Genomic DNA, 26,735 nt, shown 5'->3' with positions numbered 1-26,735 from the left:
GCAAACAACCCGCTTTTTGCGCGTTTGTTTTCGCTCACTGCGTCTCGCTGATTTTGATTGGGGCAACGTGTTGAACTGGTCTCTTGAACATTTTGGACGCCTTCCACAAGGGGTAATCGGAGCTTTTATCGGCTGAAAGGCCCATCAGGAAGCGATTGAAGGAGTCATTTTTAAAAGACTTAATTACCATATGCAATTGTTTGATGACTTTATTTAATTTTGACTTGTTTGCTGGAGACCTAGTTTGCTGCCAACGACGTCGGAACTTCCTCTTTACAGATATTAAGCTTCTTATATACGCAGGATATGTTTTCCCGTGGGAGGCTAGCATTTGAGCGGGCATACTATTCCACGTTGCCATCTGTATTTGTTGTGTAAACTTCAATACCGCATCATCAAGCTCATCAATGGAATCAATTTGGTCATTAGGCTTATCTAGTTCTTCCATCTGCATTTGGAAATGTTCCCAATCAGTAAATTTATTTACTAACTTTAATGGATGTTGATTTACTGCTGGATTTTCAGAAATGACTAGTATCACGGGTGAATGGTCAGAATTAAGATGCAAGCCTTCAGTGATGGTTAAATGGGTTGCAGAAACGTTTTTGTAGACAAAGAAGTCGATTAAATCAGGAACTTTGCTTATGCACGTTATTTTTTTCAGAGAATTTATATATTCATTCATTATACTTTAGTAACTATTACTCTGTATACTAACTTCGTGTTAGTTATAAATAGTTTCTATTAAAATTATGGAGCTTGAAATTGACTTTAGAGCTATTTGATGTTAATTCCGAATCTGATAAAAATGATGTCGAAAAAAAAAATGTTTTCATGCAAATTAAACCATCCTAATGTATTTACATGTATTCCTATCTTCCCAGCAAACATTTGGAGTCATAAATGAGGCTTTAAGGAGTCCTATTTCGAAGCCTTTACGCTCATAATGAGCTCATTTAAGAATCCAATATAAGGGTGTTTCCCTTCTTACGAAGGTCGGCAAAATGACATTAATACCTTCAGGAAAGGCTTCTTCAAACTAAGACTTTTTTGTAGCTGTATTAGAAGGTCTTCACGCTGCTTTGTTTTTAAAGCAACGGAGGTTAAATTAAAGGTAGCAAACGTAGTAAGCGTTTCGGTGGAAGCCTGATGACATAAGTTATGACCAAAAGTTATTAATTCACTAAAACTTCTAATATACACCCTAATCTACTTGAATAGGCACACTTTATTCCCTTCAATGTCCCAGTTATGTGTGTCTGGACTTTTGGGGCATCGGAGAAGCTGTGAAGAAAATTAGTGAAAATGAAATAAATATTTCGGTGACTGAAGTTTATAAGCCACTTTTTATCAAACTAAACAGAAGTAGGCTTACAGGGTGCGTCAGATATTTGGTGACACTCACATATACATATGTGTGAAATTCCGTACATATACGTTTTTTTTTTTTTTCAATTTAAACGTTATGTACTTTCACTTGTATCGTTGCCATGCGTGCGAATTACAGCAAAGCTCGATGACAGTTGCTCGAATCCTTCAGATGTTCCACATGCATTGCGAACAATGTTTCCGGCGATTGTTATGGTTTCGGTAGTTGTGAGCAAGGAAGGCCTTCGCGTAAACGCTTTTGCATATGTCGAAGTTTAAGAAGCAGTTATGGAACCCTGGCTAGATAGTGTACGTGGTGGGAGGCTACTCGTAAATATTCCAACAGAACTCTGTTCCTTCATACATGGAATTCTGGCAGGTGATTCTTGCTCAAGCTGGTTTTATTGGATTTTCTAAGAAATATACGAATTCTCAAGTTCAAAAATCGGTATATCCTCAAATACCTAAGGCTCCTGTATTTTATGTTCACTCTATGAATTGCCATGAGATGATATTAGAGCGATGATAATTTAGTTTCTGAAATATGTTTTCACTAAAGATGGCAGAACGAAAGGAAAAATATGTACTCCTTAATTTAGATGAAATCGAAGCGGATAAAGCAATTTGCCTTTATCGTACTATCTATTTATGTTCTTTGCTGAAGACATACGCAATTACTTATTACAAAAGAAAACCAGAATAGATTATCGCATACTCATACATGCAAACAAGCACATCTCTAATTTGGCCATCCATTTTCACACAATTTACAATTTATCTGTGATACAAAATTGTTGCAATTTAATGAAATTTTGCATGCTACGCAGCAAGCAGTAAACTCTCTTCCACGTCAACATCCATGCGGAAATCCCACACACAAATCATGGCCTTGACGACAACAATTAAGCCTCACAGATAGTTGAACGCTTTGATGATAATGTTTTCGGAAAATTTTATAACATCTCAATGGGTACCGCACGTACCACAAAGTCGCTTTTAAATTTTGTCATTTTCATACGAATTTCCATAGAAATGTTCTCATTCCACCAACCAATGACATGTAATTAATGGGCTTGATAATGTGTTGTAAGTAAGGAAATTACAAAACCATACAATGTCTCCCGTATATGTATGTACATATATGCGTTTTACGCGCATGTGTTGTACGTGTGGCGGATTCTGCATTAATTATGTGTTGAATCCTTGGAGATTGTCCGCAGACAGTTAGTAAAGCGAATGAAATTGTAGATGTTTGTTTGTACATCTGTTTTGACAATTAAATCCCAGATTTTCTACTAGAGAAGCAGCTGTACCTTTAAGTCGCTTAAAAACTTTACGTGGAATGCAAATGTCTGTAAGGTTGCTTAAACAACTTATTCAAGCTGAACGGAACTGCAGTAAGTTTTGCTGTTATTTGCTTTAATAAGTCCTACTTGTTTCGTTTGGGCGTTCTATATTGCATACTTTCGGGCACTATGTGCTAAAACTCGCCTCAGCAGCTGAACTACAAAAGTCATGAAGTTTCCAATGTCGAATCCTTAATAAGCAGCACGGCACCGCGCCAGGTTTTGCGGATGAAATTTCAAAAAGCTTTGTGTTGTGCATACATACTTACGCCAGTTGTGGCTTTCATCAAAAATTTTAAGCTAAAAGCATATGCAATTTCCCTAACCTCTACCCGATTGCGCTGTGTAATAAGAAAAACATTTCACACAGTACATATGTAGCTACTTTTAGTTTTTCTTTGCACTTTTTGCATTGTTGCTAAGTCAACTTTACACTGATGTAATGGAGCTTTCAAAAGTCGATTATTACAAGAGCCCAATAGAGATTGTATGCAAAGAAAGTAAATTACAAAAAAATAGTTACTCAACACTAACATGGCTTTAATTCTACTTGACGCTTGTACATTAGGGTGGTCCATAAAACAGTAAAGTTCTATACGGAAAAATATACCTCTATTTTTTGTGTTGAAGTCGAAAAAAATTTAGAGAGTGCTCGAAGCGCTCAAAGTTTCCCTTATATTTTATACGGGAAAAAACAACTCTTCGCAGAAATGATATAGAATTCTTGAAAATAAATATTTTTAAATCCGAAAACTCACAATAATAATACGCAATTGCTCATTTAACCATTTTTTAATAATACCCAATGGTTTATTTAACCATTTTTTAATACTAAAGATTTTTATTTATCCCTTCATTGCATTTTCTAGGGGTTTTGGCTGACCTAGGTTATACTTTTTCGGTATATAACCATCCTAGTGGTGGCGGCATTAAAATTCCGACTTTACTGTTTTTGGACCACTCTAATGTGCATATGCATGTGTATTGTTTTATTTTAATTTTTCATTTTTAATTTTTCGTTTTCGGGTTTTTTTCCGCAAACAAATCCGTAGTCAATCAATGCCTCAGCCAGCAATACGCAACCAGCTGTTGAAAAAGCAAGCACAACATCGAACAGAGTGCAAATCCTTCGCAAGTAAACATACATCCATACATATGTTTGCATGCAAAACACACGCGCACAGCAGGCGGGTAAATATTTGCAAATGATTGCATACAAACAGGCGCATACATTCAGACATATGTACATATGTAAATACAAGCATGTGTGCGTTTGTGTGTACGGCATACTTTGGTATGCTTAATACTTAAGTCTGTAAATACATATATGTACGTATTACGTAAGTAAGTAAAGTATATGCAACCGCTTGTTCGATTTCAGCGAAAAGTTTTAAATTTAATGATGAATTATGTAAACGCTTTGTGGCTTTTCTCATTACGACACTGCGTCGGCTGGCGCCATTTATTATCATTGTCGTTCAGAGAGTCTCTCTCACTTGAGTGACTATATTATTTAATGATATTGAATCACTCATGCGATATTGGATATATTTACATATTAACATGCACATACTATATTTAAAAGCAAACGGAATCATTGGGATTGCTCGTTTATTCAGTCGGGATTGACTTTTTGATATTATCATCACATAATGTGGGCATTCAAATATATCGCATATATGTTTATTAGACTGGTTAAAAAGAATCGATTATTTCTTCTTTTTTTTTAATATGAAAAATATGTGAAAAAGGCGCCTACCAAAAGCGTAGCCCTCAACATTAGGATTTAGTGGTCGCTCAGCGCGAATTTCTATTTCCCATAAAAGTAAATAACACAGGAAATTTTTTTTTAATAGTATAACCGATTTTCATTGTACTTGGTTGATATATATTCAAATAATTGGTACAACTACTTTTTTAGTGGTCCCATTATTATCGCATATTGTGTAACAATTTTTTCCATATCGGCCAAATTATATACGCGACGATAATCATGACAACATGATCACACTAACGTGCTTGATTAATAATAACAATAAACAAATTGTCCAATTTGCTCGCAATTTTTACAATTTGATTGTTCAATGAGTCAATGAGCAAAAGAGTGTTCACATTATCGGTACAGCAATATTAATTTTGGTTGCTTATAGTCAGCACAATTTCGGCTTATTTCGAAAAATTGTGTTTGCTACCACTATCAGTAGATGAAATGCGCTGTGAATCGGCCCATTGCGCTGGTAATGTGATCTTAGCTTAAAGTCAAATTTGTACATTTTTTATATTGCGCTAATGGTACAGAATGAAAAATTTAGGATGACAATTTTTTTTTTTTGGAATTTCTATTGAAAAATTTGAACAAATTGTTTTTAGTGACGGGGATAAAGAAAAATATTTGTACATGATTTGGATGCAATTTGCAACAAATTTGGGGCAAATACCCAATAGTATGACCCTGGCTTAAATCAACATATGTTCGCGCGACATATATTTTTGAGCGAATTTGATGGCTGTACAAAAATTCTATTTTGATTTTTGCATAAATTCACTGCTCCAAAAGTTATTCAAGATTGAATTCGAACGTATACCAAATTTAACTTCTTTAATTTTAGGCAAAAGGTTAGAATTTATCACCGAACATCATACAATATTTATTAAAGCTTTTATAATTTTTGCTTTTCTTTGAGAAAAAGATCGTTTTACAATTTCTGCTCCCACATATTGACAAAATTTGGGTATACATTTTTTTATTATTTAACTCTAATTATTTTGTATAAAAGTATAGTTTATTGATTGACAAAAAAAGTTTAAAAGTGGATGCAATCTTTAAAAAATATTCAACAAACATTCGTAAAAATTTCGAGCTTAATGGGCTACAAAACTGCATAATCAGTTTTTTTAAAAATCGATTTGATAAATTTAAAATGTCGATGAAAATTTCTTGGTATTTCTTGCGTTCACCCGAGTTCTGTATGAAATTAAAAAACACGGATTCTTGCGGTTTTTGATTTTGAATGAAAAATAAAAAAAACTTTGGTATGGAAAATATAATTGAATACAAGGAATTTTAAGCAAAAAAAAAACCGACTTTAGCTCATATAAAAAAAAAATATATATATATATATACATATACATATGTCTCATGATCCACTGATCGGATCTTAACCAGATTAGAATGGGACCACCTCTGAGACACTACCTTTCCGATGCAAAACGAATTATCGAAATCGGTCGTGGTCCAAAGTTATGCGGTAACATACATAAAAATAATAATAAAAAAATAAAATTAAAATAAAAAAATATTCCGACGAACTCATAACCTCCTCCTTTTTTTGAAATCGGTTAAAAATATTCAAAACATCAAGGTATGCATATTTTTTACGTTGACTGTATATATNTCCAAAGTTATGCGGTAACATACATAAAAATAATAATAAAAAAATAAAATAAAAATAAAAAAATATTCCGACGAACTCATAACCTCCTCCTTTTTTTGAAATCGGTTAAAAATACTCAAAACATCAAGGTATGCATATTTTTTACGTTGACTGTATATAGAAATCACTTTTTCTAAGAAAATTAAAAATTATAAAATTTCCCAGAAAAATTTTATTATAAGTAATGATTAGTTTTGCCGTTTTGCCGGAAATTAAAAAAAAAACCGTTAAATTTGTTATGTGTTCGAATTTAACCGTGAACATTTTTTGGAGAAGTGAGTTTATGAAAAAATCAATAGACTTTTTATTACAGTCTTCAGTTTCTCTGTCCCGAAAATATTTCACAAAGGAAAAATATTTTTTTTTTCAACAAGTCTAATGCTTATGCGATTCACTGAATTTTGAATGGAGTGGGAAACNGAAATTAAAAAAAAAACCGTTAAATTTGTTATGTGTTCGAATTTAACCGTTAACATTTTTTGGAGAAGTGAGTTTATGAAAAAATCAATAGACTTTTTATTACAGTCTTCAGTTTCCCTGTCCCGAAAATATTTCAAAAAGGAAAAATCCTTTTTTTTCAACAAGTCTAATGCTTATGCGATTCACTGAATTTTGAATGGAGTGGGAAATAAAATTTAGGTTTGATTTTATACTCGCTGTATAAAATACTATTTCGATCAAACATTTTTTTCAAACTTTTTTATTTTTTGTTCTTTCGAAGACACTTCAAAATTATAATAATAATTATAATAATTTATGTGCTTAAATATTAGTTGTTTCAATCTAAATTTTCTGTACTAAAAACAAATAACAAATTCGCCTTAAAATATTAGGCTACTCACCTATCTATAAGATAAATTGATAGATTTTGCATTACACAAAATAGCCCCACACAAAAATCAGCCAATGCCAAATTTGCCAAGAAAAAATTGGTTATCGAACGCAGGCGGCGCGATAGGGTTACCACGAGTATCACGAGCAAATTTCCTGCAATGGAAGAAAAATGTAAATGTTTATTAATTTTTTTTTTCGTACATTTTTTTTCGTAAATGCATACAATTTTTTAAATGCAGATTTTTCACTAACTAAGCCTGAGTTAGTAAAGCAGNTCGAACGCAGGCGGCGCGATAGGGTTACCACGAGTATCACGAGCAAATTTCCTGCAATGGAAGAAAAATGTAAATGTTTATTAATTTTTTTTTCGTACATTTTTTTTCGTAAATGCATACAATTTTTTAAATGCAGATTTTTCACTAACTAAGCCTGAGTTAGTAAAGCAATACAAAAGTTAACTTGGACTTCTTCAAGCCAAGCTGTGTATGAAAATAAGAAATTTCCATCGATTTTTTTTTTTTTTGTACATTTACGCAGTTAATTTACTCAGCTTGGATTAACATAAATCATAAGCCACATCCTGCAAGCAAAACAGTTTTTAAAACAAGCAAAATGCCAGGCGAGAGGGAGAAATCAGCATATTTGTCGGCGGCATACACACAAAGAATTATAATTAGCAAGGCAATGTGCCGCAAAATCACTACTAGCCTTACTAGCAGCCTTACTTGACGCAACTGCCTGCTTCACNAGCCAAGCTGTGTATGAAAATAAGAAATTTCCATCGATTTTTTTTTTTTTGTACATTTACGCAGTTAATTTACTCAGCTTGGATTAACATAAATCATAAGCCACATCCTGCAAGCAAAATAGTTTTTAAAACAAGCAAAATGCCAGGCGAGAGGGAGAAATCAGCATATTTGTCGGCGGCATACACACAAAGAATTATAATTAGCGTAAACGAGCCAAAACAAAAAAGGAAGAAGTGACTCGCAAGGCAATGTGCCGCAAAATCACTACTAGCCTTACTAGCAGCCTTACTTGACGCAACTGCCTGCTTCAGCAACTACGCAGTACCGAATACCGCGGATTCTTGTGCAACTTATTTTACAGTAGCTTCACTAGTTCATAATTACATGAAAGCCAAGTGGACAAAGTGGATTCACTGTTGTGAAATTGAATTCGCCGTGGTGAGTTGCCTCCTTTTGCAAAATAAAATAATAGCCACTGAAATTTACAGAAGGCGCAATTCATGCTTGGCAACTACAGTAAAAGAGAGGCAAATGCAGTTGCTGCATGCTGACTACGTAAGTAGTACTTAAGTATACTTTTATGTATCTATTTATATTGCAATGTTGTTGTACGTATGCACGCAGGTATAAATAAGCATTTAATGACAAAAGTTTTCCAATTAAATTTCATTAACTACGTCAGTCAAAAAGTTTTTCACTTGACGCTATTTTCATTGTCACAACCTTGGCTTTGACTTGCGCTCCTCTTGCGGCTCACTTAAGCTCTTGAGAATTATGAACTTGTTTTGACAAAAGAAAATTAAAATTCACGCTAAGAAACAAGTTGAAAATGTAAATAGTTGTAACAATAATACTAATTATGCCAACCAACTGTGTAGGTAAGTATAAAAATTGTTATGTTAATGGTGAGTTGGCTGAATCGAGTGAGAGCTTGTATTTGCTTTTTTTTGGCATTGAAAAACGTAACCTTGACCCATGGTTCGGATTTTATTGTGATGATAAAATTAAAGGCGTAATTGTATGAAATCATGAAGAGATCGAAGAAAGTCGGGCTAACAATGAGGTGTCCTAAATTAACAGAACAGAATAGGAATGAAATGAAATGGAATGAAAAAAATGCAGCGAAACGAGATGAGCTCAAGTGAAATGGAATTGAAGGTAAACCAAGTGACAGAATGAATCCTATTGGGATGAAATGGAATAAAAATAAAGGAGTTTAATTAAATAGAATGGAGTCGATGCGAATGGTCGGTTTCCCACTAGAAAATTTGTGCGACCAGAAAAACTCTGTTTGTAGGCAAGAGAGGCATTTCCACAACCACTCTTACAGATTTTGACAGTTCACGCCGCAGAAGCAAAAAAAAAACACATGTAAATTTTGATTTTGTAACCCTGCTGTCACCTTATATTAGTTCACCTTGCAAGTACCGAAATTACTCATTTTTTCATTGTCACTAAAAAAAAAATCATAATTTTTTTGTAATAATGTGAAGTTTCAAGAGTGTACAACCAAACTAAAAAAATGGCACCATGCAGAATATCTGTCGCAGCTGTTTTGAATTTCTTGAAATTTTACAATTTTTTTTTAATTTCAATAATTTTACATACTACAAAATTTTAAAATTAAACGGTGAAAATATTCTTTTTTCCAAAAGGAACGAATCTAGTGTAATAAAACTAGTGTGCCACCAGATAAAAAAAAATTAGATTGATTAAAAGATGACTTTTTTTTTTGAGAAACTAAAATTCCATTATAACAATTTTTATTGACACACTCGAAATTCATTCTAAAATCGTTAACCAAATGAAGAAAGTAAAATATATGTATGTGCATAAAGAATATTTTTTAGAAAGCTTCCACGCCAATATTTAATTACTTTTAAATAATATGACCTTTAAGTTAAGGCGTGCGAGTAAACGAATTTTTTACTTTTTATAGTATATCTTTTTTTAAGTTTTCTTTTAAATACAATGAGCAAGATTCCATTGCGAAATGGAATGGAATCTTGCTCATTGTTCAAAACTGAAGATAGTGGTGCATCGTCTTAGATAAGTGTGCCACCCTTTTGGACCAAGTTTTCATCCAGTATGATACCATGAAAATAATTCTTCTGCCATTCTACTGTGAAACTGGAAAGGAAGGACTCTTCTCTTCGGACCGATTTTCAAATGTTAAATTAAAGAACTATCTAAAATAATAATTTTTGTACATCCTTTATGAGTTTATCAGTTTTCCTAAGCCTAATGCTGGATTTCCACTATGCATTAAATGGCGAAAATTGTAATGACAAAGTTGGGCATTAAAAAATAATCGTGTCATTACGTTCAAAAAATAGACACTAAGTTGATTTCCACATGATATTTTTTAAATGGCATGAATACCATGACTAGTGGAAATTCGGCATAAGAATTGGCAGATGAGAAAAAAAAAGAGTGCGAAATTTGCAACGATAAAAATGTACACTGCTTTAAGTCGTTCTCTAGATTCTCTAGGCAGCCACTCTCTTCGCTTCTCCAACTTGTTGACTTCAAATTTTCCAATTCACTTTACTTTCGCGAGCGAGTAATCCCTCAAGTTGGCTGCAATTCATCACTAAACTATCAGTCAACGTGAGTAGCTGAAAAAATTGTTTTCCCCCTTTTTAGCAGCGATCTGTGGCAATAACTAGCACAGCTACTGTTGAACGGCGTGGCCATAAAACACAAATTAAAATGTGAGCCACGAAAACCGAAAACAAAAAAAAAAAACAACTACCAAAGCAACTGTGTGAGGAATGGAGTGGGTTACAAGTTTCGCCACATCTGCATACTGCGATTGATTTACGGTCATGCCTAGAGTATTGAAGTGCATTTACGTATACGCAAGCAGTTATTTTTAGCTTGTAAAAAATGTAAAAAAAATAAAAAATTATAAAAAAATTTTTCGCCAATTTAGCAATAACTAGCATGTACCTCGCTGCATACCCACGAGACTTGTCCGGCAGTTTTGTGACACTTCGCATGTTATTTTTTCGATTTTGCTGTTGCGCAAACTTTTCAACTTTCGGAAATATTGTCAAAATTTTTATTTTTACTTTTGTTTCTAATTTCTGGCAATGTCTCAGCTACCACGCCGTTCGCACGACTCGCACAAATATGAGTGCACAATGTGCTGGGAGTCAAACCATGTGTCGGGATTAGATTGGCTGCTGCTGTCAGATGAATTTATGGCATTCAGCAAAAATGTTACCCCAAAAGCTCTGCGTAAATACTTGGGCAAACAAGTTTTTTCTGCTCGCTGCCGCTTAGATAGTAGCACATTTGTCGTTGTTGTTGGCATTGTAGCGCCACTTATTGACTGCAAAATTGCATAGCTTAGGACGAGTCCAACCCTTGCTCAAATTTTGCCAGTCAACGCTTCAGTGCTTGGCAAAATGATGCACGACACAATGTAGCAGTCGAAGCAGCAACTCGATGTACTGCAACTCAAATAGCAACAACCAGTGAGTACACTTGCAAAACATGTCCAAGAAAAACTGCAACAATTTGCATAAATTGACTCTGTCCTCTGAGGTTTATTCACTTCATTTTCTTTGTATTGCTTCAATTTTGCGAGCGCCGTTTCTCTCCTTTTTCCTTGATACTTTCTCCTAGATTTTCTGAGAAGCCAACAATGTCCTGAAAATTATATAATGCCATTGTTGGTTAAGCAAGCAGAAGACGCAGGAGAAGAAGAAGAAATCAAAAGTCGATTGACTGTGGCTGCTCCGGTTGGCTAGCAATTTTACGGTGATTTGCAGTTTAACTAAAAAATAAAACTGGTAAATTGTTGCAGGAAAATTTTTGTACGGCTGGTGTAGTTGATAATGAGGATCGCAAAAAGGGATGGTTTTTTTTTAATAGTATCGGCAGATGGCTTTGGTGCTATTGTGGTAGTGGGTAAGGCACTGTGGTCAATGGTAATCATCTGTTACCACACCTGAGTGGTTGGAGAGGCAGGGGAGAGCCCAGGTTTTTTAAGGGGTTTGAAATATCAGAACGACAACTTGTTAATATTTTCTTACAATGTAATTGCTCCTTTTTTTTATATAAACAAGTGAACCCGCAAAAAAATTGAATTTCAAAAACTTAACAAATACTCCAAATGTTAGTCAGAGTTATAAGAGATCCGAGTGCCGTATTTCAACTAAAATCGTGAAGCCGTGAAGAGCACTCTCGCTTAGTGCATATTTTTAATTTCACAAAATTTCAAATCACCCTATACAATGGACAAAAATTTTAAATTAAAAAAAAAACTAATGGCCTTATTCATAAAAAATAATATAGGTTTATAGAGTTCTATAAAGTGACATTTTCATACCAATTTTCGATTTATAAAGCAGTTAAAGTATTCTTTATGTTTTATTAAGTTCTTTAATTTGACCTCTTATTTTTGAAATTCCTCTTCAAAGGTGTTCTCAAATTAAAATTTTCTTAAATCTCGTTCGTCTGACATTGTGTTACACATGTATTTCAATAAACTGATGAACTAATTTGAATTTAGTTGTTCGAACAAAAGGCAACCCTGCTAAATAAATGTCAGGCTTTTCAGGCCCATTTCGATTGATACCCATCTTTTAATAATTCACCCAACTTATTGAATAATTTGAATGTAAGTTTTTAAACACGTGGCAACCCTCTTCAAACATTCCAAATGTTCAAACTAAAGATTTCTTAACATTATTTCGTTGGACTGCGGTATTTTTATATTTCATTTACTTTTTGTATTAGTTAATTGAGTTAAAACTTTCAAACAGGTGGCAGCCCTCTTCAATTGTTTTTTCAAACTTAATCCATGTTAACTCTACTTTGCCGGACATTGCGATACATATTTTAATTAACTGATGAATTAAGTGGAATTTGATTTTTCAAACATATGGCAACCCTGCTAAATACTGCGCAGAAATACAAATTTTCAAACCCTTTTCGATTGATACCCATATTTTAATAATTCATTTAACTTATTAAATAATTTGAATTTAACTCTTTAACAGGTGGCAACCCACTTCCAACACCTGAAAAATATTCTTAGGCTTCAAACTAAAAATTTCTTAACACCCCTTCGTTTGACATCCATATTTTGATATTTAATATATGTAACTTGCTTTCGCTTGGCTTAACCAATATGATTTTCTAAACAGGTGGCAACCCTCCTATAGTTTAGCTGAGAAACAAAGTTTTTCAAGACCCTCGAATTGATACCCATTTTCTAATAATTGATTTATTTTTTTTTAACAGTTTGAATATAATTTTTTAAAATTAGACAACTCTCTTCAAAAATGTAAAAACTTATTATTGCCCTTATTGCACACCTACAGTCCAAGCCTCTTAATTGGACACCTCATTTCGGTAGATCGAACAAACGGTGCGGCTAAAGAATTTGATTCTAATTTTTCAAGAGGTGGCAACTCAAAAACTAAAACCACTTTGCACATCTACAGACCATGCGCTTTAATTTGGCATCTCATTTTTTCATTTCTGGACAAAAAATCCCTTCGCGTTTTATATACACTTAGGTCTCTTTTTATGCGGTTTTTTTTTATGCGGATTTTAATTTATGCGGTTTTTCAAAGCATTTTTTCGCTGTAGCGAAGGGCCCTCCCCTTTAGTTAGTGTTAGTTGAGTGGAATTGGGCTGATATGTAAAGATGTGGTTGGTGTCGTGTGGTTAGCCTCCGCATGCCGGACGACACTCATTGGGGATATTGGGGTCGAGTCTGGATAGGTAGCCGTTGAGGCGGCTACAGTATCCCTACCGTAACTGGGTCAGGTTCCACCTCAACTCTCCTTAATTTTAGAGGATTACCAGTATATTTGACTTCGTCCCAAAAAAAAACGTTCCATTTCCACATTCGCGCTCGGAAAGCGTAATCGTAACACCAATGTAAGGGCAAAGTTTTCAAAAGGGATCTGCTTTTAAGTATATTTTTAATTCTAATAACCCACTTTGTTCCGAGAATTCCGAGCCAAAAGGTGGTAACTCCCTCTCAGTAAATCCAGGCTGCCGAAGCCGAGTGGTTAGAGGTACGTGATACCACTCCGTAAGACCAAGGTTCCATCCTTGCACAAATTACTAATTTCATAGTCTCTTAGTTTTAGCGGAAAAGCATTGCTGTTTTAAGTCTGTCATAATATAGGCTCTATGGTTTAGAAATCTTCTTCAGCCCTGTAGAATGTTTCAAATTTTCTTATAATCTTTTTCAGCAATTTTTTAATGCGCAGAGATCCGAATTCTTTATACTCTTAAGCAAACAACTGTTGTTGATATTGTACTTAAAGTAATTTTCCATTTTTACAGAGCTTTCAGCAACAATTTCTTAAAACTCATATCATACATTGTTCACTTCCGTGCCAATACGACTCCAATTAACTCAAGGCAGCTACAATTAATTAACATTAAAATACCACCCCTGACTTTTGTTGTTAATTCGCCGCGTCTAAAGCCCACTTCACTCGATGCCAACTCGCATTAAACCAGTTAATTAACTCACAACCGCAAATATAATTACATTAAGGCTATTGTCTGTCTACCGAGAATTTTTTCGCGCGTCTNTGAAGATGAAGAAATAAACGACAACGATTAAGACAAAAAGTGAAGGCAAAATCGAAGATAAAGACGAAAGTTAAAACAAAGAGTAATATATAAAAATTAGGGTAACTGAAAGGCTAAGACAATTTATTGAAATTTTTCGATAGCTATCGAAATAAATTCGTTCATTAAAAACTTTGTTATCGAAGTTACTGAAAGTTATCAAGTTACTGGAACTTATCGATTCATCGAAGTCTATAGTTATCGAAGTTTATCGCGCTATCGTGTTTATTGAGTTGTCGCAACATATCGTATTTCAAATTGATCAATGGTTGCTGAGTTGTCGAAAATTATAGACACATAAAATTTATTGTTGAAATTTATGTATAGTTATCGGCTATAAAGATTTTGCGGTTTATCGAAATTTGTCTGGTTAATGAAATTTATCAAGATATCGGCTATTTATTGAATAATCATTATTTATGTAGTTATCAAAATTTATCGTGTTATCGTAATGCATCGAGTTCTCTTAATTTAATTTTTATGGAATCTTCAAAATAGCGAATTATAAAGTTATCAAAGTTTCAGGGTTATAAACTTTATCGAGTTGTCAGTGCTTGTCGAAATTTATAGAGGTATCTTAAATTAATCGAGTCATCGATTTATATCGAAATGCGCAGTTATCGAAATTTATCAAAAATTATCGAAATTGGCGGAATTATAGAATTTTGTTGATTTATCGAAATTTTGTGTTTTTGAATTATCGATATATGTATATCAAATTATCGAAATTTATCGACAGTCCTGCCAAATTCCTCCAAAGACTTTCAAAAATAACAAAAAAAAATTTAGTAATTTAAGTTCCAAAGCAGGTTAGAAAACCTTTCCAATTGTCTTAAAAACTAGAAAAATTGTCGTATTTCGACAGTACTGGCACTCTTAAAATGTACTTTTTATCCTAACTGTTAACTTTGGAATGTAAAAAATTAATTTTAAGCATCCTAAAGAAATTAAACACAATAGTCGCAAATTATTAAATATTTAAGAATAAAAAAAAAACATAATTTCCAAAACTAGTAAAAATGCGTTTTTAGTTTTTCTCTCTCTGAGGTGAGGATCTTTTTACAAAGACTTTAAATATTTAAAGGTATCATTAATTAAAAAGAAATATATTCAAAAAATTCCGACCAAAATATAATAACAATATGGATACAAAAAAATAGAAAACTCTGTAGAATTCAAAAAGATAACATTTTTTGGTACATAAGGAGGAATAGGTTTGAAATTTCCTCTTAAAATTTTATCGTTGAATATCCTTAACATTTTCCATTATTTATTTTTGAAAAAAATATGTGTTAAGTACAAATATACACACGATCACATCCTCTAATGTGGCCCGTCTAACTTTATTAAATAAAATTTATTTAAAAAGAAATAAAAAAAAAATATTTTTTTTTAATTCTACAGAATTTCCTCTTTCATCTGGAAGCCATACTGTTCTGTATCTTGCTCCGAATTTAATTTAATTAATCATATAGTTAGTCCTTTAAATAAAATACTGATGTCTGAGTTTAGTGAATATATGTATTGATTTTTTCTTGTGTAAAATTGACTGTCGCACGGTGTAATCAAATAAAAAATATTAATTTTTACTATGCGTTATTTCCGTCAGTGAATTCATAAAATTTTTCTTAATATTACAACGCGTTTTTTCTCTCAGTGTATTTCTGTTTCAGTTGACAACTCAGAAGTCTCATCTGTCTCCACTCGGAATCAACATTTTGAATATTATTCACTTTGAGATTTGGGAAATATGTAAAGAGATTTACAGTTAATGCATTTTTTAATATAACATTTTTAGGCGATATCTTTTCAATACATTTTAAGGTTTTACTACCGAAATCACAACGGTCATCTTACATCATACACAAAAAACTTCAATATGAATAATATTTGCAGTATAAAATTAAAAAAAAAACAAAATCGTTATTTCAAGATGAACCTTCACTTGTGGCAACGTTGATTCCTAACCTCAACGGTTCTGAAAGATTCGGTTTCGCAAAAAAGAGATTTTTGATTTCTCCTTAATAAAAGTCTACTTATTTAGTATACTTGTGACTTCAAATTTCAGTTCAAAGACGAATCTCATTGCTGCAAGTGACTTTTGTCGCACAACACTGTCTTCCTAATCAGAGATCACACGCAATGCAATAATTGAAGGCGCCAATATCGCCACCAACTAGCGCCAGTTGCCAGCAGCAGACCACAATTAACGATATCAACGCATGGCGACAGTGGCAATCAACAGCTGTCAGTTTGGGATGCCGCCTACGACTGGAAGAGTGGAAGAGGACGAAAAGACAAACTGATAGACAAATGGACAGAATGCAGACAACAGGGACGCATTTCGATTATGCAACGTTAGCAAAACAAAAACATCTAAGCTAATCTTAGTTTGCCCGCTCTGCAGTTGCAGCAGCTGTTGTTGCGGTGGTGTTGGGGTCATAAGTCAAATGCGTAATTCGCTGTTAATTTACAGTCACACATACGGTGGCACCGAAACAGTAATTAGATGGACAATACGAACACAGTTTGATGGTAAATNCAGTGGCAATCAACAGCTGTCAGTTTGGGATGCCGCCTACGACTGGAAGAGTGGAAGAGGACGAAAAGACAAACTGATAGACAAATGGACAGAATGCAGACAACAGGGACGCATTTCGATTATGCAACGTTAGCAAAACAAAAACATCTAAGCTAATCTTAGTCTGCCCGCTCTGCAGTTGTGGCAGCTGTTGTTGCGATGGTGTTGGGGTCATAAGTCAAATGCGTAATTCGCTGTTAATTTACAGTCACACATACGGTGGCACCGAAACAGTAATTAGATGGACAATACGAACACAGTTTGATGGTAAATTACACGCTTACATATGTACATAAATATGTAGCATAGTTCATTACTCGAAGCTACCTACCTAAATACGCGTGAGCGTGAAAAGAAGGGAAGAGCGATGGAGCGAAATGGGTGTGGGGCGCACCAAACGGAGCCTTGCAAACAATTTTGCGCAGTTTTCACTGAATTTCATTGTGGTTTATGGCTACCTGCTGCAAATTGTCTTCCCAAAAGCAGACAAATAGAGGATTTATTCATTTATTTTATTTTTGCTTTTGTTGTTGTCTACACTAATTACAAAACCTAGCGGTAATCGCCATAAACAAGCTTGTACTTATGCGGGTTTCATATGCTTATGTGAATGTATGTATGTACATACATTAGGGTGGTCCATGTACATGGTGCATGTGAGAAAAGTGAAGTCGGAATTTTAGTTCTTTCCTTCAAATACGAACATTTTTTTAAAAATTAAAGTTATTTATTTTATTAAATATAAAAAAAAAACGATTCATTTAAAATTAAGTAACATAAACCGTGTAAACTATATTTAACTAAACAAAAATATACTTTATAATATGGAACATTCAAATCACTTTTTTTAAAACAACTCCGTTCAAATGAGGAAACGCTGCTCCTCCATCGTCCCCATTTACCTTAAAAGTTGACTTACAAAAAAAAACCGAAGGCAAAATTTTAATTAATTCGTTCTAATCGGACAGTTCGAAAAAACTGTAATCTTGTCCAAAAACTCCAATTCACAGTTAAAACTGTGAATCTGGCCACATTGAGCGACCTCCAAATATTTTATGATTAAAAAGCGCGTACACTTTTTTCGATATAGAATCTGAGTGTTGAGAGCATTAAAGTTCCAAGCTTGCTTTCTTGGGTCCTCGCTAATGTACAAGTCTGCCTGTGTGTGTGTGTGTGTGTGTGTGTGTGTGTGTTTGTAAATAATTGATATTTCCGGTGTCCAACAGTCCAACCATCGGGGGTGAAATAATTATCATTAACAACTACCAGTGCTTTTAAATCCAAGTGCAGATGCATACATATAGTGGATATGTAGATATGTATGTTTTTACTTAGGTGCATTTATAAACCCATCTTTGTATCAGTCGGTAAGTTGTCGATCCCGTTGCCCTTGTGGAATGTGGGACTGTATGCGTGAATGCATAGAGGAGCTCACAGGAATGATTAGTACCGCAGAGTAAAGCAGCAATGCAGAAACTATACTTACAAGCGGTGCACAAAATACCACTTCAGATACTATGTTGATAAAAAAGGTGGTACAAAATATTTAGAAATTTTTAAATCTTAGTTCGGTAAAAATTCCACAGGTTTACAAAAAAAACAGTTTATGCATATTAAACCAAACTTATATATCCCTATCTTATTCGACACGCTGAATGCGAATCCGAGGTCAGTTAGCCTCCATTACGTTAGGTTCGTGATCAGTTGAAGGTCAAGTAANTACTTACAAGCGGTGCACAAAATACCACTTCAGATACTATGTTGATAAAAGGTGGTACAAAATATTTAGAAATTTTTAAATCTTAGTTCGGTAAAAATTCCACAGGTTTACAAAAAAAAAACAGTTTATGCATATTAAACCAAACTTATATATCCCTATGTTATTCGACACGCTGAATGCGAATCCGAGGTCAGTTAGCCTCCATTACGTTAGGTTCGTGATCAGTTGAAGGTCAAGTAGGCACAAATTTATTGAATAAGCCTGAAAATTCATATATATGGGGCTTTAGATTCGCTGAACCCGAATCCGAGGTCCGTTAGCCTTCACAAATAGGACAACAAATCCGAATATGATTCCTCAAGGTCATCTAGAAGTCACACCAAGGTCATCCCAAAGTCAAATACAGAAGAATTGTATTGAATTTTCAGGTTTATTCAATGAATTTTTCCCTATTCGACCTTCAAATGACCACGACGGACCTCGACTTGATGGAGGCCAACGAACCTCGGATTCGCTCAGCGTCTCGAATAACATAGGGATATATAGGTTTGGTTTAATATGCGAAATATGAACGAAATTATTTTTTTCATTTACAAAATTGNTTCAGGTTTATTCAATGAATTTTTCCCTATTCGACCTTCAAATGACCACGGACCTCGACTTGATGGAGGCCAACGAACCTCGGATTCGCTCAGCGTCTCGAATAACATAGGGATATATAGGTTTGGTTTAATATGCATAAACTTTTTTTTTGTAAACTTTTTGTCAACCTGTGTGAGCGAGGAGGAGGAGGCTTCATCCCAATGAAACGAAGCTCTTGACTCACCCTTTGTTGTGTGTGTATGTGTATATGCCCATAACAATTTGCTTTCAAATATATTAAATTAAACAAATTAAAGTGCTGGAGGCGTTGAAATGGCCACATTTATGGATTTGTATAGTGTTGTTCATTTTGTGACGAACCGATTGCGTCTAATTTCTTTTAGCGACAATTGAAAAAAATGTTTAAAATACAAGTTCCAGCTAGATGAAGAAACTCAAATGAATCGGTGCAAGTTTATAAGTTCAGCAACTATGCATTGAAATGTGTCTAGTACACAACGAAGTGCAAGAAACACAATGCAAATGGAACTCCCGAATGCTGAAAATATTTGTGTCTCAATTGGAAAAGGACGCCAGGTTATAAACCAAGAACAGATGCTATGGAAGCTTTAATATACACACAAAAGGTGAACTTTTGGGCTATTCTCTTTGGAAAACTGGAGAACTCTTAACCCCTCTTACTAAAATCAGCGTGTGCTCTCTGCCTTTTTCGTACCTACATCTTAGCCCTACTGGACAAATCTGATTGAAACTAATACACACATACCAATCAAACAATACAAACGCAAATACGGACAATAGGGCGGAGTAATTTGATTTTGAAAAAAGTATATGGCATATTCGAATTCTACGTTCGATTCTAAGCGAAAATGGTAGACAGACTGTATACCAAAAAATCACATTTGACCCTCTAAATTCTGAAAAGAAAAATCAGTGTATTATAACTTTTTCTGAACGAAATTATTTTTTTCATTTACAAAATTTTGTGTTTTCTTCATACAATATCGACACCTTAGTGGAAGATCGAACTATCTGGGCAGTCAGTTCGAAAACGCTCTTTCTCATAAATCTTTTCAAGACGGCCGTACTTCATAATTCGGTTTAAAAATGCCCTATCTCAGGTGAGAATACATTTAAAGTGTGCTGAGATAGGGAGCTTTTGAATCGGCAGCTAAGTTAGGGCATTTTTTGAACCGAATTTTGAGATAGATCGTTCTTGAAAAGTTTTCTGAGATGGTGCGTTTTCGAACTGCCTGTCGAGATGGGTCGATCTTCCTCTCATTNATAACATAGGGATATATAGGTTTGGTTTAATATGCATAAACTTTTTTTTTGTAAACTTTTTGTCAACCTGTGTGAGCGAGGAGGAGGAGGCTTCATCCCAATGAAACGAAGCTCTTGACTCACCCTTTGTTGTGTGTGTATGTGTATATGCCCATAACAATTTGCTTTCAAATATATTAAATTAAACAAATTAAAGTGCTGGAGGCGTTGAAATGGCCACATTTATGGATTTGTATAGTGTTGTTCATTTTGTGACGAACCGATTGCGTCTAATTTCTTTTAGCGACAATTGAAAAAAATGTTTAAAATACAAGTTCCAGCTAGATGAAGAAACTCAAATGAATCGGTGCAAGTTTATAAGTTCAGCAACTATGCATTGAAATGTGTCTAGTACACAACGAAGTGCAAGAAACACAATGCAAATGGAACTCCCGAATGCTGAAAATATTTGTGTCTCAATTGGAAAAGGACGCCAGGTTATAAACCAAGAACAGATGCTATGGAAGCTTTAATATACACACAAAAGGTGAACTTTTGGGCTATTCTCTTTGGAAAACTGGAGAACTCTTAACCCCTCTTACTAAAATCAGCGTGTGCTCTCTGCCTTTTTCGTACCTACATCTTAGCCCTACTGGACAAATCTGATTGAAACTAATACACACATACCAATCAAACAATACAAACGCAAATACGGACAATAGGGCGGAGTAATTTGATTTTGAAAAAAGTATATGGCATATTCGAATTCTACGTTCGATTCTAAGCGAAAATGGTAGACAGACTGTATACCAAAAAATCACATTTGACCCTCTAAATTCTGAAAAGAAAAATCAGTGTATTATAACTTTTTCTGAACGAAATTATTTTTTTCATTTACAAAATTTTGTGTTTTCTTCATACAATATCGACACCTTAGTGGAAGATCGAACTATCTGGGCAGTCAGTTCGAAAACGCTCTTTCTCATAAATCTTTTCAAGAACGCCGTACTTCAGAATTCGGTTTAAAAATGCCCTATCTCAGGTGAGAATATATTTAAAGTGTGCTGAGTGTGAGTGTGTGTTTGAACCGAATTTTGAGATAGATCGTTCTTGAAAAGTTTTCTGAGATGGTGCGTTTTCGAACTGCCTGTCGAGATGGGTCGATCTTCCTCTCAGGTATTGATATACTGCTTTTTCTTTTGAAAATTGGGAGGGTCAAACGTCATTTTTGGTATTTAGTTTGTTCGCCATTTTTGCTTAGAATTTATCGTCGAATTTTCATTTGCTATACACTCTCTTCGAAAATTTTGCTCCGAACAAATTACTCTGCCCTAATGAACAATTCTGTGTTGTAGCGAGAAAGAAACATTGTATGCAAAGTCCCATCTACAGGAAAGTATCCATAAGATTTTTCAAAATCGCCGTAGAAATTTTATGTATAATCTGAAGGGTTAGTACTCCCAGTCTGATACTCAGATGATTATTCAGTGATCAGTCAGTTGTAAAGCAGAGTAGGCCAGGGACCTTCCACAAAGCCTGTTACGCGACCCCTGCCCAATTCATTGACTAGTCCTGAGTCCCGACGTGGGCCTGAAATGTACCCTAAGTAGGTAAAAAACGAGCTGCTAAGCTATCCTGTTTAGGAGCTTACGGCAGTCACCTACAATTAGGGAAATGCCTACCACAGACATGTCCTACAATTGTGCTGTTTTTATTTTACTTCTTCAACTCGCTGTAAGAGTTCAGCGAAACAACCATCTCAATCTCGAGATTGATCTGAAGAGATTTCTTTAATACAGCTCATTTGCTGGAACGAGATTGTCTGTATCAAACAATTATAATAAATTTCTACTGATATAAGACTCACATGGTAATACAAAATTAAATTCCTTGGATAGATTATCATCGCCTGTAAAAGATTGNATTATAATAAATTTCTACTGATATAAGACTCACATGGTAATACAAAATTATGTAAATTCCTTGGATAGATTATCGTCGCCTGTAAAAGATTGGCGTATGTTAAGTACTTTCGCCAGGTTTTGAAAAATCGCCCTTGAAGTTTGTAATGCCTCGAGGAATATTACTAGGTCACGAAATTCTTAGATTATTTTATTTTAATTTTTTATAGTTAATTATTTTTGAGTTTATGAAGGATTTTCTTTAGTAAAATTTTGTCGTATGCAGCCACTTGTATGAAATGCGACAAAATGTGATAACAACTTGTACCAAACTAAAGAGGTAAAAAACGAAAAATTGTAGTTCAAATCTCGGAAAGTAAAGGAGATATTAAAAACTGATAACATCAATCGAAAGATCTTATTTTAAAATATATACATAATTGCCTCTCAAACTAAAAATCGTCAAAATGGCGCTTAGGACAATATTTTACCCAGGCGACGTTATGTCGTTCAAGGTTCCTGTTAAATGTTTTCTCCACAGGTTTTTACATACATATCTTAGCCGGTCTAATTGGGTGCCGTGTATTTTTGAAGCTATCGATATATTAATGGATATTATTATCGATATAAAAAGTACATCGATATATATCGATATTTTTCCATAAAATCATCGATAACGGTATGCGCAATATTGAACGTTTGCTGGGGCTTCGTGAATATCCGGATAACTCAGATATTCGAGTATCTGATTAAAAGATACGAAAATCTGGACAAATCAAAGATAACGATTGTAAAACGGGTATGAACCGGATATCCGGAAAGTTAGATGACAAAACATAACGGATATTAACCCAATATCCGGATTTTAGCCGCGCATACACGAATTAACGAACGGAAATCCGGACCGTATATTCGAATACGCGGATATGCCCAGCCCTATCGAACTGTCGTGACCCGCCGTAATATGATATTTGTAATTCCTAAACGTAAAGCTTATAATTAAAAAATTAAAAGTCCCTCACTTAACTAATTTTACTCACCAAAGAAGCAACAACAAAACACCAACGTATACAACGTTATAAAAATGATGCGTACATCTGTGCGATCGAAGATATATTCGGGAACTTCCTCATCCAACAAAATTCCGCTATCATTAAAGCGAATGCCACCAATGCCGCTTTCGGAAGCCACATTTAAATCACCAATCGCACCGTAACTGCCATTACCATTAGCCAAAGTTGCATTTTGTATGCCATTCCAAGCATCGGCATCGACGGTAGACTGAAGATCTGCACCCGCATCGCTGCTGAGTGTCGCCGCCACTGCCGACAACGCTGTCGCAGCGGTGGCATTGCAAAGCGCCAAAAATGTGGAATTCAAAATAAATGACGTTAATGCAGCGAAATTCAGTGATGGCGCTTTTGAGCTGCTTTTAGCCACACTTGCTCTTGCGGAAGCCTCAATTTTAGCTGCTTCACTTTCTATTTTCGCTCTGGAGCTAGTGGATTTAATGTTCCAGTGCTGACTGGGCGCGAAATGTCTTCTTCTTCTATTCGCATTGCCATTACTACCCCCACGCGTTTTACNTGTGGAATTCAAAATAAATGACGTTAATGCAGCGAAATTCAGTGATGGCGGTTTTGAGCTGCTTTTAGCCACACTTGCTCTTGCGGAAGCCTCAATTTTAGCTGCTTCACTTTCTATTTTCACTCTGGAGCTAGTGGATTTAATGTTCCAGTGCTGACTGAGCGCGAAATGTCTTCTTCTTCTATTCGCATTGCCATTACTACCCCCACGCGTTTTACCAGCAATGTTCGAAATTTTTAAACTCCCCGTTGTTTTACTATTCCGAACCGGGTTCAAAGCGGCTGCGTGATTTGTGCCACCGCAGCGAATTTTCGGAATTTTTGCGACATCTATGTCCCGCAGCAATGGCTCCGCAGCGGGCTTTGGCGATGGCAATGGTGTTGATGTTGATGCTGCTGCTGCTGCTGCTGATATTGGCATGCACTCCTGGCCAGTAGGTGTTAGCATCGCTAAAGTTTCTATGCTACTAACAACCTCATGCGACGTGGATAGTGCATTCGCTGTTGTTGTGGTGGCTCTGGATGTAGGTGAATTACTGGACTCTTCATTATTGTCGCATTGCTCATAATTCCCATTAATGTAGCTTTCGCTGCGCTGGCACGTAGTATTGTTATACGAAATGCGCTTGTTTGTAGCATCACTCGTCATTTTTGCAAACATTGTTTTTGTTGTTGCTCGTTGCATGTTGTTGACACAATTCGTATCCTCATTTAACCTCCATAATCGCAGTCGCTTGCACTGCTTATTCGCTTCGCCGCAACGATGGTGTACATGCTTGTTTGTGGTGTTGGTGCTGGTGTTGCTATTGCTATTTCTGTTGCTACCATCATCCAGCTTGGCTTGCCAAAGCTCATTTTGGTGATTAAAATTTCCAAGCATTGCGTGCCTTAAATGCTTCTCCTCGACGCTTGCAACAACGTACTCATTGTGATTATCTGGATTGCTCAATTTTCTCGCTGTTGTTATTGTTTTTATTTTTGTTGCAGTTATTGTTGTTTCTGCTACCGGCATTATTAATATGCTGCTTGCCACATTCCCCACAAGCATCTTTGACTCTGTGGCTGACATTATTACATTGTTAGCGAGTATCCTTCAACTATTGTTCCTTTTGTTTTTGTTGTTCTGTAATAAAATGAAAATTAAAAATTAAAATCATGTTTAGCAAAATTTTAATTATGTTTTACATAAATTACAGAGCATGTGGGCAGGAAAGATAAATAAAACAACAAGCGTACTAACTACTAAGTATTCATTACAAAAAAAGCCGTGGCACATATTTATACTACTTCGAGTACATAAATTGATACGGTTTTCAAGGCATAGGAGACCAAAAATTAAGACTAAAATATGTGCAGCTACTGTTGAGCACGGAAATTCCTTGAAAATCTCCGGAAGTTTCTAATACAACAAGAAATGTCGTCAAGCACGCAAAACATCCAGCAGTACTGGAGGGCGCTCTGCTTGTTGGGGATGCGTATGCACACTTACACATAGTCAGATGTGAACAGTCAAATACGTGCGTAATAAATTTTTGTATGAAAATATTATTTTTAAATACGAACATTTTCAAACGATAATCAAATATAAAGATTCATTTTTTCTATGCATTATTTCCCTCAATGTATTCAGTACGTATTATTATCAGGTTCGTTTTTCTAACTTTTTCTAAGGGTTAACGGTTTAATGTACACTGCATATTTATACCAAACAGAACAATTTAATCTAATTATTTATATCAATTAAGTACATCAATATATTTCACACAAAAATCTGCAAGTGCCATCTGATGTTCACCTCTGCGTGTAAAATTAAAATCGATGACTGGCATCATTGTGGTGAAATGCGCACCCAATGTCAAGCGGAATCGTGTTAATCCAGCAAATCTTATGAACTGGAATAATTTATTCGCAATATGGATGGGATAAGTTCACAAACTTCCATATCTTACCATTTCTTGTTTGTTTTAATAATTTTTTTATGTTCCGAAATTTCATTCACTCAGAGTTTATAATAATATTTACAACTGCCGTAACTCTAATCTCCAAATACAGCATACAGCCCGAGTGCTAAAAACCGATAGACGCCAAATGAAATAAGTTTTAAACGCCCATTAATACCAACCGTAGCACCAAAAGCCCTTTAATGGACTACAGCAAAGCCGACAGCAACCATTAAGCTCTACAAAACCAGCAAAACCATAGAAAACGGTCAAAACCACTAACCCAGCAAAAGAAGAAGATTTAAACTTAAAAGAGAAAAAAATTTAAAAAAAAAAAATTTAAAGCGCACGCAAATCTGCTCGAATTCATTCAACTGGCAACCGGAAAAGGGTAAACCTACAATTTGTAAACGAGCGGCCAGCAAAACGCCCAAATTGGTTGATGACGTATACGCCCCGTTGTGCGCCAGCCATACAGTTTGAGTGGATGTGGCACAACAGTAGCGGCAGAGAAAAATATGACGCAATGGCATAAAAGATCAAAAGAAGCAACCTTTGCTGGTCTCTTAACTTCGTTTGTTATATACAGAAGAGGCTATATCCGCTATCAATGTAAACAGAAACAGTTGAAAGCATGCCGTTGGTGAAATAACAGCCCCCAGAGAAAAACTAGGAAGAAATTTAATATTTACTTAGGGATTTTCCGCCACACCTTAGTTCTTTTTTTTTTTGGTATGCCAGTTACGTCCTTTTTTAATTTTGGTGCTAACTTTTATGGCCGTCACGCACGTTTTGTGTCCC

The 26,735-nt window shown here is 34.9% G+C and overlaps 1 protein-coding gene across 1 annotated transcript in view; it reads right to left on the bottom strand.

Annotated features, from left to right (window-relative positions):
• Nucleotides 1-25,063, bottom strand: part of LOC108366506 (uncharacterized) — a 61,145-nt gene extending 36,082 nt beyond the window's left edge. Inside the window, exons 1-2 of the mRNA XM_017620924.1 lie at nucleotides 23,449-25,063; nucleotides 6,991-7,135 (exon numbers count right to left, since the gene is read on the bottom strand). Coding sequence (XP_017476413.1) covers nucleotides 6,991-7,135; nucleotides 23,449-25,063 — 1,760 coding nt within the window. The remainder of the gene's footprint in view (nucleotides 1-6,990; nucleotides 7,136-23,448) is intronic.
• Between the last annotated feature and the right edge of the window lie 1,672 nt (nucleotides 25,064-26,735).

The sequence above is a fragment of the Rhagoletis zephyria genome, unplaced genomic scaffold (genome assembly GCF_001687245.7).
Source record: "Rhagoletis zephyria isolate East Lansing unplaced genomic scaffold, Rhagoletis_zephyria_1.1 Rzeph_scaffold_02296, whole genome shotgun sequence".
NCBI classification, from domain to species: domain Eukaryota; kingdom Metazoa; phylum Arthropoda; class Insecta; order Diptera; family Tephritidae; genus Rhagoletis; species Rhagoletis zephyria.
The sequence above is the reverse complement of the archived record's forward strand: the minus strand, read 5'-3'. Positions and strand labels throughout refer to the sequence as shown.